Source organism: Notolabrus celidotus, chromosome 19 (genome assembly GCF_009762535.1).
Source record: "Notolabrus celidotus isolate fNotCel1 chromosome 19, fNotCel1.pri, whole genome shotgun sequence".
Taxonomy (NCBI): Eukaryota; Metazoa; Chordata; class Actinopteri; order Labriformes; family Labridae; genus Notolabrus; species Notolabrus celidotus.
The window spans coordinates 19,206,061-19,217,835 of record NC_048290.1 but is presented as its reverse complement, the minus strand read 5'-3'; the positions used below and the strand labels follow the sequence as shown (position 1 = coordinate 19,217,835).

General features: G+C 38.2%; 2 protein-coding genes across 4 annotated transcripts; both read right to left on the bottom strand.

Annotated features, from left to right (window-relative positions):
* Positions 1-223: 223 nt before the first annotated feature.
* LOC117831029 (phospholipase A2-like) lies at positions 224-1,444 on the bottom strand. Its single transcript, XM_034709477.1, has 4 exons — positions 1,309-1,444; positions 1,058-1,205; positions 824-957; positions 224-626 (listed from the first exon to the last, which is right to left on the bottom strand). Exons 1-4 carry the CDS (start codon positions 1,355-1,357, stop codon positions 508-510), a joined length of 450 nt encoding a protein of 149 aa, XP_034565368.1. The 5' UTR covers positions 1,358-1,444; the 3' UTR covers positions 224-507.
* A 1,089-nt stretch (positions 1,445-2,533) lies between these two features.
* Positions 2,534-10,359, bottom strand: prkab1a (protein kinase, AMP-activated, beta 1 non-catalytic subunit, a). 3 transcript variants are annotated; one of them, XM_034709476.1, is made up of 8 exons: positions 10,239-10,359; positions 8,735-8,917; positions 8,471-8,640; positions 7,987-8,080; positions 7,636-7,680; positions 6,704-6,837; positions 6,429-6,497; positions 2,534-4,132 (listed from the first exon to the last, which is right to left on the bottom strand). In XM_034709476.1, exons 2-8 carry the CDS (start codon positions 8,882-8,884, stop codon positions 4,123-4,125), a joined length of 672 nt encoding a protein of 223 aa, XP_034565367.1. In that variant the 5' UTR covers positions 8,885-8,917; positions 10,239-10,359; the 3' UTR covers positions 2,534-4,122. The 3 variants fall into 3 exon arrangements, with proteins under 3 accessions (XP_034565367.1, XP_034565365.1, XP_034565366.1); XM_034709474.1 differs by having other exon boundaries at positions 2,693-4,132; positions 7,566-7,680; XM_034709475.1 differs by having other exon boundaries at positions 2,693-4,132; positions 7,566-7,680; positions 10,246-10,359.
* Positions 10,360-11,775: the final 1,416 nt, after the last annotated feature.

The following is an 11,775-nucleotide window of genomic DNA, read 5'->3' as shown; positions in this document are numbered from 1 at the left end:
ATTCTTGAAAAAATGTTTTGCTATTTCTGAGTAGATTTATTTGATTGGAGAACAAATGTGTGACACACTCGGTAGAGTTAATGCTTTACTGTTACACTAACTATAACCTGCAGATCAATAGAGAAAAAAGGGCAGACTGTAGTGCCCTCCATGGTAAGTTTGGTTGAATTACCATTGTGTAACAAGCTGTAAGTTAACAGAATGTGAAATAAAAGGAGAGATGCAGAGCTCAATTTGTTTATTGTCAGGAGGACAAATTTACAATTACAAACCCAGAATATATCATTCTGCACAGAGAGGGAGTAATGATGGTTAAAGGTCACACAGAGTCATGTTTCCCGAATAGAAAAAAGAACACTCTGTACTTAAAAATGTATGACGTCTATGTGAATATTTAAAATTAGCCAAATATTCCTCAGGAAATTGACAATTTTTCATTTTTGAAAACAAAAACAAAAATGTTGCCTCAAAGCATAAATCCCGAATTTAATGCTAAAGTTTTTTGCTTTACTGACATTGGTCACTAGGCAGGTGCTCATGCTCTGGGATCCAGGGAGATCTGGAGAAACACTCGGCAGCCTTCCTGTCACACTCACAGATGAACATCTCACATTCATTGTTGTCTTCTAAAAGAGAGACAGCAGAAAGCGCTCTGTGGTTATCAAGAGACCAACAACCATTTCTTTGAATTCAACACTCTGAAGAACACATTTTTATTTCTCATCATGTTTATATCAATTCCAACTTCATTTCAACCTACCATAAGTTTATGACCTATCAAGTTTAAAATGAAGCATGCTTATACAAGATTTCATGTACTTACGGCCACAGGTGACTTTCCTGTTTGCTTCGTCACAGCTGTAGTCGTAGAACTCGGTGTAAGGGTTGTCGATAATAGGCCAGCACTCAGAATGCTGCATGGCATCAGAGTAACACTGGTCATGCACCTCACAGCACCTACAGATGATAAAGTCAGACAAGACACATGTTGAATAAACCTGTAAACGGTTCCTGTTCATTTAATTTTCAGTAAGAAGCAGAATGATTGTATCATGACCTATCCAGATCATCCACAGGTGTTCCAGAGCCTCCTTTTCCACAGAAGCAACCATAGTCGGCATAGTCCATGACAGGCCAGCTATCAGGCATCACACACAGGATCATATTTCTAAATTGGTTGAGTGCCTTGTAGTCCAAGGACTGGGCTGAAGTAACAAAAATGAACACTCAGAATTTAACTGGTAAATACATCTCATTAAACACAACAATGTGTATGCTTAAGAACCATTCTGGTCAAGTTGTACTTACCAAGAGAGAGGCTGAAAGCCACAAAAAGCAGAGTCTGAATGGTTTTCATCCTGTGAGTAGGAAGGGAGTCCGCAGAGTCGCATTCACTTGTAGACCATGGCCTGTTTATATATCAAGTCTGGGACCTTGGGACCTGTCTGTCAGCTGTTCATGCGACAAAAAGGTCACAGAACCCATCCCGCACAAACTTTAAGATTGCTACAGAAACCTGCAAAAGCAGATACAAATTCCCACAGTTTTGGAACGTCCCTGAACTCTATGAACCCTGAGTGCAATGTTTGATTTTCCAATCCAGCGTTACTCAACCTTGAAGACAGGAAGCCAATGTTATTTACAACTACTCATTTAAAATGATGTTTATATTCCTTTTTTTGACTGATTTCAGTTTAGGTTCTTAGGTTTCAGGCTTAGTGCTTAGTGGCTTACATTCTTGTAGCTGAATGTGAGCAAATCTCTTCAACTAAAAACTTGTGAAAAGCCATCCTATTCACCATGTTTAAACAGCTGACATTTTCCTTTGAAATCACAACTGGGTGGAAAGCTAAATGATGTTATATCCTACAGCTTTTGCCACATTAGAATTTCTTTAAATTGAAGAAATCTAGTGATTGCTGTATCACTATTTCTCAATTGTGCACCAATTATAAAGATGATGAGGCCTAAACAACATATATGAAAACCCAGCTAGCTTTGATGTAGAACACATTATGTAATGTTAGCTTAAGAAAACGTGACGTGAGCTAGGCTGGATATCTCTCCATGTCTTTTAGGTGCCTGTTGATCAGGAAGCATTAATATGATTACAGCTGTCAGATAGCCTACACTTATAGAAGCTGCTCACAGCAGTATGACTGTTTAACTGCCTTGGAGCCTCCCACCATGAATGGGCATTAGAGAATATGGCTGATATGTGCATATAGAGAATTCAAAAGTAATTAATCTTGCAATATAGCTTATAAGCAATATATAAGGGTGAAATAACCATTAAATGGATAGCAATTTATAACAATGTGTAATTGTTGTGGCCCGCCAGCCCTCTCCGACTGCTGTTTTGGCTCTAACCTTGGTCTTGGTCTTGGTTCACTGTTTAAGAAGTTTCGACTGACCAAGACCAAATACAACACTTTATACTGCGATTGTTATGAAAGCAAGTCATTAACTTCATCATAAAGAGTTAAAAGTATGTTTTAAAGAAAAAACAAATAAAGACAAATTGCCAGTTGCACATTTTGTAATTAGTCTTTATTACAAATATCTCTTCAAAAGGAAATTGTCTTCACACAAGCTTGGTTCAAATGGTCAAAAACATTTTAAACAATACTGCAATTTACTTGAAATATCGGTATATTGGCATAAATAAATAAATACCATAATAGTTCTGACAAAACAGTACAACAGAGTCTTTTATTGAGGAGATTGTCAGCTTCTACTGGCCTTCAGCATCGGACAAAAATAGACACACCTTGGACTTATTTCCTCATTTAAATGATATGAAAAATGTATGTAAATAGCTGCTACATGTCATGCCTTTAACTTAAACGCAGTCGTATCTCAAACCTATGAAATGCATGCAGACCAGAAACTATAAAAATATATCTTCAGTTACATAACTCTGAAATGTGATCCTGTGCTGGTCCCTTCACTTGTGCTCCAGTACTTGAAGCAATCTGCGACAAATACATTAGACATTTTGTTTCCTGTAGTACAACCATACATTTATCTGAAGCAGTGCAGTGTGTTCCTTGATTTTTAAATGCATTTCCGCTGCATGTTTATTGTTGTTGAAACGCTGTGACAAAGTTAAGATTTATTCTCCTGATATAGTCGTTATTTGATTGTACATAGACTGTAAGCATATTAGTAATGCAAAACTTAAATTTAAGGTCTAATTATTCAGAAATATTTTAATATTTTTATGTTCCTGTGCCTGATTGATGAGGTTTTCTCTAAGCCCACTAAAACCTGCTCATACACATTTTCCAGTCAAGTGTTGAGCGTAAAGGTTTTGACAAAAGGCTGCATTTAACTAAAGAAAGGAGTGTTAAACAGAAAACAAACCACATCAACCATAGTAGAAAAAATATATACATGCATCATTAAACAACAGAAATTTCCTATTGTGTGCTGTGTGATCATAAATAAATATTGAAACAGTGAAAAACTACTGCAGTGCAATTTTTCCTTCTTTGACCTTTTACATTCACATTCTTGATTGTACCCTTATCTTTGTTGTAATCATGACAAACTCACAATTCGAAGGCTTTCAGTCTGATTTTCAGTGCATTACCAATCCTCTTCCAAAGTTCTACCTTATTATTACCTCCTCTCTGTGTACTAAGCAAAGAGTGTGCTGTTCTACATGGCAATCAGTGAACACATGAAGGCAGGATATGTAGGGCTGGGGTGACTGAGTGACATTTTATCATCCTAAACAGTTGTGTGTACTAACTGGATATACATTGAGTGCACAAGATATATAATCTCAGAGCCTTTTCAAAGTTTTAGATTAGGATTCTTATTCCTGGTCCTCACAAGTTGGGATAAAGAAATCAGGTAGTCACTAACTTTGTGGTCACTTGGAGAAAAAGTCACTCAAAAGACCTCTGAGAGCAGGTTCTTTGAGGCAGATATAACCGGACCTGGATTCATCTGCTCTTTCCATGTTGAGGAGGGAACAGGAAGGCTCATATTTTGTCCACTCAGTGCACAGTTAACAAACTCAAGCAGGATTCTAAATTCTGTTCACTCAGATTGGCTTGTACAGTAAAGTGGTGACATATTTCTTCTTGTAACGATGTGTCGCGCTGAGCACCATCACTCCATCCTGTGATAGAAAAAGGTCATGCAGAGATAAAGATTACTACTACTACTACAAAAAAATCCACATCCATAACCATGACCATGAAAATATGCTTACAGCTGAGGTACAAGTGGGCCAATGGCAACAATGATATCAGTCAAACCATGTGCAGTAAACATAGTGTCAACCATAGAGATTAGCGGGAGGGCCACCCACTAATCTGTACAATGTGCTCCAGCTCCAGTCACTAATCCCCAACAACAATGAGGCGATATAATATACCTCCACGCTCCTGTTCTTATTTTCATACAAGGACTTTTTCTGTTGTGGAGTAACAGCTAGAACACAGTCTACTGTTGTCCAGATACTATTAATGACTAAAAGGTATTACTGTGTCTGGCAACTACACAGTGTTCCAAATTATTATGCAAGTTGCATGTTTGTGAATATTTTAAAAATTATGTTAACAGTCGTTTTCAAATATGTTGAGAAGTCAGATAGTGAATACATTTCTTCATCTGTGAGGTTAAAATGATGCTTTTCAAAGTACCTCGGCTGTATTTTCAAATAAAATCAGAATCTGCAGAAATGAGTATGCCAAATTATTATGCAAGTTGGTGATATCTTACAAAAATAAAAACTAGGCACCACTTTAAACATTCTATTGATTGGAAATAATAATATCTACTACAACTGTATTCAAACTTCAACAAAAACAACAGTTTTCTTTACATTTGTGACAAAATAAAACAGTTAAAGTATTTAAAACATTAAAAATTTAAAGTGTTTTTCTAATGTCCAATATAACCTCCTTTTCATTCAGTGAGGGTCAGAGGTCACTGGTAAACTGATTTAGTGAGGTTTCTGATGTCTTCTCGGCCGACACTGTGATCTGCACCTTGTATGGCTGTCCAAAGATGCTCATTGAGCTGTATTTCTTGCCATTACTGTAAATTATCTTATTTATTATTAACCACACGTTCTCAATTGGGTTTAGATCAGGTGAGCAGGCAGGCCAGTTCATGAGGCGATCGCCTTTAAAGCCCAGAGATGCCATCCTGTCCTGGGAATACCGTGAGGCATGTGACGGTGCATTGTCATACATGAACACTAGCATCTTTTTTACTTTAGGTTAAAGACGATCGCCTCATGAACTGGCCTGCCTGCTCACCCGACCTCAACCAGATTGAGAACTTGTGGTCTTTAATGAAGAAGCGACTTCTGACCCTCACTGAAAGAAAAGGAGTTATATTGGACATTAGAGAAACAGTTCAGATTTGAAATGTTTTAAAGACTTTAACTGTTTTATTTTGTACACAAATGTAAAGAAAACTGTTGTTTTTGTTGAAGTTTGAATACAGTTGTAGTAGATATTCTTATTATTTTCAATCAATAGAACATTTAAAACGGTGCCTATCTTTTGATTTTCACAAGTTATATGCTCTTATCACCAACTTGGATAATAATAATTTGGCACGCTCATTTCTGCAGATTCTGCATTTATTTAAAAATACAGTCGACGTATTTTGAAAAGCGTAATTTTAACCACACATTTGACAAAATATATTCACTATCTGACTTCTTAACAAATTTGAAAACGACTGTTAACATTAAAATATTCACAAATCTGCAATTTACATAATAATTTGGAACACAGTCTATGTTTAATGACAGGTTCATGTGTTGTTTGAAGCATGGCGCATCTCTCTCAATTTCAGAATTTACTTCAAAACCTGATAAAAAAAAAACTCTTTACAGGCGCTTTAATTTAAGACAGAACTAAACAAGGTGTTTATATTTTGTTCCCCATATGTTTTAGAGAGGCATCGGAACAAGAAATATGGTGATCTGACTACAAGAGATCAGAAAAGTCAATATCTGGCTGACCAGCTGCCAATTGATATGGCAAATAGTATCTTGTTCAAATAGACAAGTGTGTACTCTTCTTGTGGGTTGTGTTTTTGACACTGCTGTCACTATTTATATTTAACATTCACAGTTTCCTTCCAGTCACAACGTGTGAAAAAGAAGGCAATTATCTGCACTTCGGCTGCTCTTTTACCAGCATGTTATCATTTTCTGTGCTGAATAGATACAATGTGCTCTGCTAGCCATGTGAAAGCGTACACGCAGCTGCAGCGGCTCACAGTTGGTATTAAAAACTGCTAACAAAGCTGGTACTTTCTCAAGTGTCGGCACAGAAAATTTTCCCATGTCTCAGCAGCTACACGAAAAGCACACACTCGTTTGTGGGAGTGAGTGCGTGCGTGCGTGCGTGTGTGTGTGTGTGAGTGAGATGCAGTCAGTTTTGAATCCTTACCTTAATGGACAGAGCATAAAGGTGGTTGAGCATGACATGGTTTGGTTCAGGTAGTAATGCAGGGTCACACTGTTGAGCAGAAAAAAAAACAAGCTTCTTAATCCTGTTCTTTACATATTCATCATCAGATCTGTAAGTATGTTGCCCGTCTCGTTCTTAGTGATTTATGCTACTTATTACTGATGGTGTCATTTCATTGACTACTTTAATTTGGATCCTGTGGCTCAAGACCATGAGAAAGTGTTAATGCCTGCAGCACGTCCTGAGCTACTTACAGAAATTCCAGTGTCTTTGTTGAGGATGACCTGAAGCAGGTGAGGTGGGAGGATAGGTGGCGACTTAAATTTCTCTTCTTGCTTCGGAATATAGGCGTCCTGATGATACGGCCCGGGAGGAGAGCTGGAGAGGTCTAATGACAAGGAGGAGAGACGGAGCGAGGATGGAAAAGTCTGACTCTGATTGAGAGAGAAGATCGTTGTTCTTCATGGTTTCAGAAACTTTTAGAACCCTTTTTTTCATTTTCGATTTTCTATCCCATGTAACAAACATCATGTGGTCTCATATTTCGTTCTGCTCTCAGGGGAAGTTTTTTTTTTTGTTATTTAAGTTTTTATTGACTTCATCACAAGAAACGCTAACACTATAAATGATACATATATATTGAATGGCATATACTGTCAACAGACAGCACAGCCAATTTTTGGTCGAAAGACCCTTCGGGGAAGTTTTTTGTTTAAAGCATGTTTTGATGTGAATCAGCTGTCTGAAGGTGTAGCGCACAGCGGAGACGCTCAACTGGGGGATGCGACAGGTCCACACAAGCACTTTTTTTCTCAGCCGTCGGACTGATTATGACCCGGTTGAGCTTCCAGCTGACAGCTGACGGAATACACATGCTTATTTTCTCAATAAGAACACGTAGCAGATAACAGGAAACTGAGTCTGAAATATGTCTCTGTTCAGTTCTCTTGTTACAGTAAGTCCACATGTTGTTTATTATCAGTGATGTATTTTAGCTCGTCATAGTCTCGTCTTCGCCGTGAATTAAAGGGTCGTTGACAAACATTTATCGTCATCAACGAAATTGACACTGCAACACATCTGTGAATCAAGCTGAGCTACGTGGTCACCACGTACCTGACATGTCGGAACATTTCTGAGAGTCTACCATCAGAGCATCAAACACTTCAAAGTCCGTTTTCTTCACCTGGATTATATTGTTCACCGTCCCCATCTGGATTGTTACAACTGGCTGTAAAGAAACATAAAACAACTGTATTTACAAGATCCCAAGTTATAAACAAGGCAGACACAATCGTATACAAATAGAACAATGTTGAAGCATTTAGCAGAACAAACCCAGGAAGGAATTTAAGTCATTTATGTCTTCATTTACAAACACTGACAGTAGTGGTCGAGGAAAATCCCATACAGAATAAAACCAGACTAAGAAGTCCTGGACATGACGAGTAAGATAACATCGTAATTGCAACATCATTCCTAAGTTACATGTAGATCTCATTTGATAGCTTGATTAACAACAGGTCATATTGCTAACCTCAGTAGGGTCATGAGTCCACTGGCCATCCACATAAAACTTGTACTGGTGTTCCCCTTCCGGTAGATCCACGATGGCAACAAAGGTGTTCTGACTTTGACAGAGGACAAGAGAAGGCATTCTAATTAACATGTGTTTGAGACCATCAGTTGTGTTGTTCAAAGGTAGGGGTAGAACACAATGGATAGCCCTATTTGACTACTGTTGTAGTCCATATTATGGTAAAACCAGATTATTTCATAGTTTTGATGTCTTCAGTATTAATCTACAATGTTGAAAATAATTAAAATAAATAAAAACCATTGAATGAGAAGGTGTGTCCAAACTTTTGACCGGTAGTGTACGTGTGGACTAAGTGTTGTTAGCTTACACAAAGAATGGTGAACAATTATGATGAAATAAGAAAGGAGTTTAGAATTACAACAGACAAAAACTTACATCACACTGAAAAGATCCAGAGTACCAAAGGGTTAAGCATCCTTACCTTCTTATTAGAGGTATCTTGTTGGCCCAGTTGTTGAAGGATCCAGAAAGGAAGACCTCTTTGCCATCTCCAGTCCAGCGAAATACTGTTGGCCGGTCTAAAGTGGGTCCTTTATCGTCTGCTTCTAAGTCTTGCTGCCATGCAAGGAACTCCTCTTTCTCTAAAGGGGCCTAAAATATACATTATTTCACCCTGTGTCTGAAGGCTGACAGAGAAAAAATATTGACAAATGATAACCTGAAAATGAGAGGGTAGAAAACTTACTTTCATGTCTTCACCATGAAAGATATCTGCATCCTCTGGGCTGTCCATGAGGATTTTTGGCCTCTCGCCCTCCTTGTTTCCCCGGCTGTCCCTCCGCTGAGCCTTCTCCCCCTGACCCATAGCAGCCCTCTCACTACTTGTATTCCCCATGGCTTCGTCTTCTTGTTGGCTGGCACAAGGTCACTGTGAGAAGGAGTTTAAGCGTCAACCAGAAACTTGGAAAAGACTTCACAGGATTTGATAGTTTTGGATAAGCTAATTAATCACCAATCGCTGCAACTGGCAGCAAAAGTTCCTTTTAAAGACCTCAAACCATTAAAATGAGACGAAAGTCTTTACAGCACAGAGACTTAAATTTGTATCCAGAATGATTAACTATGGGTGCCACAGAAGAATAAGTTAACTCAAGTGTGCAGGTAGCAAAGTACAAGCAGCAGGGGGTCAGAACCATGTCGAAGGACTTTGGCAGGCTTATACTCGACACCTGAGGGCATGTAGCAATCCCTGCAGTTTGGAGCTGGATCACAGTGGATCAGAACCTCATGCCTGCCTGTGTTGGTTACAGTTACAACTCTCTCCAGTGTTTGGCCCTATTCACTACCAATCGCTTTGTTTGTGGGTACTTATCTTAGTTTGCAAAAACTTTTTTCAATGGATGCAAAATCTATAGACATCGACATTTTGTTTTACTATTGTTCACTATTGGTTTACTAAAGTGTATCCTATACATGTACATAACAGCTGCATGATATTACAAATGCAGATAGCAATGATGACATAGTCTTAGAAAAACCTAAAGGCACATCAAGTTATGGATTACCTTTTTCTTAGATGTCTCAGCTAATTAAGTGTTGTGTTCTTGTGAAATGAGATTAAACCAACAGAAGTAGCATTACAAACTCTAGCCAAATTTAGCAATGTGCGTCTACAAGCAACAACACTTCTTTACAAAGTGCTGTTACTGATAAACTATTGGAAATATCTGATCACATGGTGGGTATTGTTGCATGGATACCTAAAAACATAAATCTTGTTTTAGAGGGCTGGACGTTTTGTTGGATTTATGTGTGGGGGGATCTAATATCTGATATGCAAACACATTATGTGGTTAAAATGTACAAAACATGTCCACTTTCTGTCTGGACGAACCTTTGCTGACATGCTTTACCAAACATAGAGACTCTCTACTGAGGCTCACGTTACGTTAGCTCGTTTTTAAACCCGATGTTCACGATGATAAGCTTGACTAGTGACTATTGTTGTGTTAAAGCTGCATTCGAGTAAACTAATTGAACAGGAATCTCGTTTAGAGTTATAAACCACAGGGGACCTCACGGATAGAAAGAGGTGCTAGCTATTCAGCAAAGCTAACGCTAGTTCCCAGCTATCATCACAGTGTCAAGTAGCCGGTTGGTAGTCCCGTTAACCAAACAGAGCCAATGACTGCTAAATAAACATACTGCTAGTTTAAGTAACACAGGAATTACTTTAAACGGTCATTCACCTTTTACCTAGAAGGAGTTTACTGTCGCAGCTGCCCGTTGAGGCTCCAGAGACTCTTTTAATGAGAGCAGAAAACAAAACATATCAACAGAGCCGCCCCCCTGGTGCGCGCATGCGCAAGAGATATGGTTTAAGATATGATGTGCGCCTGCGCCTTGTCCTTGAAAGAAATAGAAAAACACAAACAAGCTACTCAGTCATTGTAGAACATTTAATATTCATGATTATTTTAAAGCATTTGTATGTGATAACATGCTTTGTTGTTTAACAGATATGCATATTTAATTCCCCTGTAATAGGGAATGTAGTTTAATGCACTCAACACTAGATGGTAGCGTGATACAAGTCTACAGTAAAATATATGCATACAGTAAAAAACAGTTCCAAGCATGTTATTTACTGGCACGTGTGCATCTTAATTTCTACTGTTACATTAACTGAAATATTTTTTATTTCAATTGAAAAAAATTGTCTTTCTTAAAAAGAGCCAATGTATGCTGACCTGTGCTTTCTTTTCCAGAAATGTGAATTACAAAGGATGACACAAATTTCCTTCACCAAGATAGACAACGTTGGTTTTGGTATGGGGCAACCAAATACAGGCATATTAAGGTGAGCATACACACCCAACAGGCTATGTAAACAGTAGGCCTACTAATGGGCATGCATTTAATATACAGCAATTTAAATCAATGGTATGGTTGGTAATGACATGTTCTTTAATAGAAGAATGGTGAAGAATAGAATGTACTTCATTAATCCCTGAAGAGAAATTCAGGTGTCTGGTAGATAAAATTATAATAATCACTTGAAACAAGTAATTCAGGTGTCTGTCAGCTCATCTCCCATTGGCTAGAGAGTTATGAAGCCTAATGGCTGCAGGGATGCATGAATGAATCTCGGGTCTGTTTCTTAAATTATGATAGTTGATTTCTCTGGAAACAGGAAACTTTAGCTGATGGAAAATTATCCAGAAAAGTCCCATGACAGGCCTGACAATGCAGTGCAAATTGCAAATCAAAGTGTCTTTTGACTGGCTATGGAGATGAAGCTGCAACAATTATTCTCAGATTACCTTTAAGGCCATTCTATGTTTACTGGAAATTCAGCAATGTCTCAATTATCACACTGTATGGAGGGGAAAAGAGGCAGCGAATCACTGATCGTTATGATTTGCAGCTCAGGACAATGGCAGACCACATGCAGCTGCCTGTTGCTCTGAGCAGTGCTGCTGCTGTGCCAGTGCTCCTTCAAATGGATAACTTGATGTTTTGTAATACATGAAATATTACTATCTGTTACAATCCAGAAACACCAAATAGAGAAATGAAATAAAGCTGGAAGCAGTGAAAAACAGGCTCTGTCACCTTTTTGCGTGTTAGGGTTTTTCAAAACTGTGAGGTGTGTAGCCATTTGTTGTGCAGCAGCTGCAACTGTGAACTATAAAGCTGTGCTTTCAACTTGGATCAAATGGAAATGTAGATCTGTTTTAAAAGTTTGACTTTTTTCTTCGGAAAAGCTTGATAAAATATTTTTTT

Excerpts from the sequence above, each read along its gene's own strand:
- LOC117831029 (XM_034709477.1), bottom strand. The coding sequence starts at position 1,357 with ATGAAAACCATTCAGACTCTGCTTTTTGTGGCTTTCAGCCTCTCTCTT. Across the intron at positions 1,206-1,308 it reads GGCTTTCAGCCTCTCTCTTG|CCCAGTCCTTGGACTACAAG; the intron begins GTAAGTACAACT and ends TTGTTACTTCAG. Across the intron at positions 627-823 it reads CAGGAAAGTCACCTGTGGCC|AAGACAACAATGAATGTGAG; the intron begins GTAAGTACATGA and ends TCTCTCTTTTAG.
- prkab1a (XM_034709474.1), bottom strand. The coding sequence starts at position 8,884 with ATGGGGAATACAAGTAGTGAGAGGGCTGCTATGGGTCAGGGGGAGAAG. Across the intron at positions 6,838-7,565 it reads GAAATGTTCCGACATGTCAG|ACCTCTCCAGCTCTCCTCCC; the intron begins GTACGTGGTGAC and ends CCTTGTCATTAG. Across the intron at positions 6,498-6,703 it reads ACAAAGACACTGGAATTTCT|TGTGACCCTGCATTACTACC; the intron begins GTAAGTAGCTCA and ends TCTGCTCAACAG.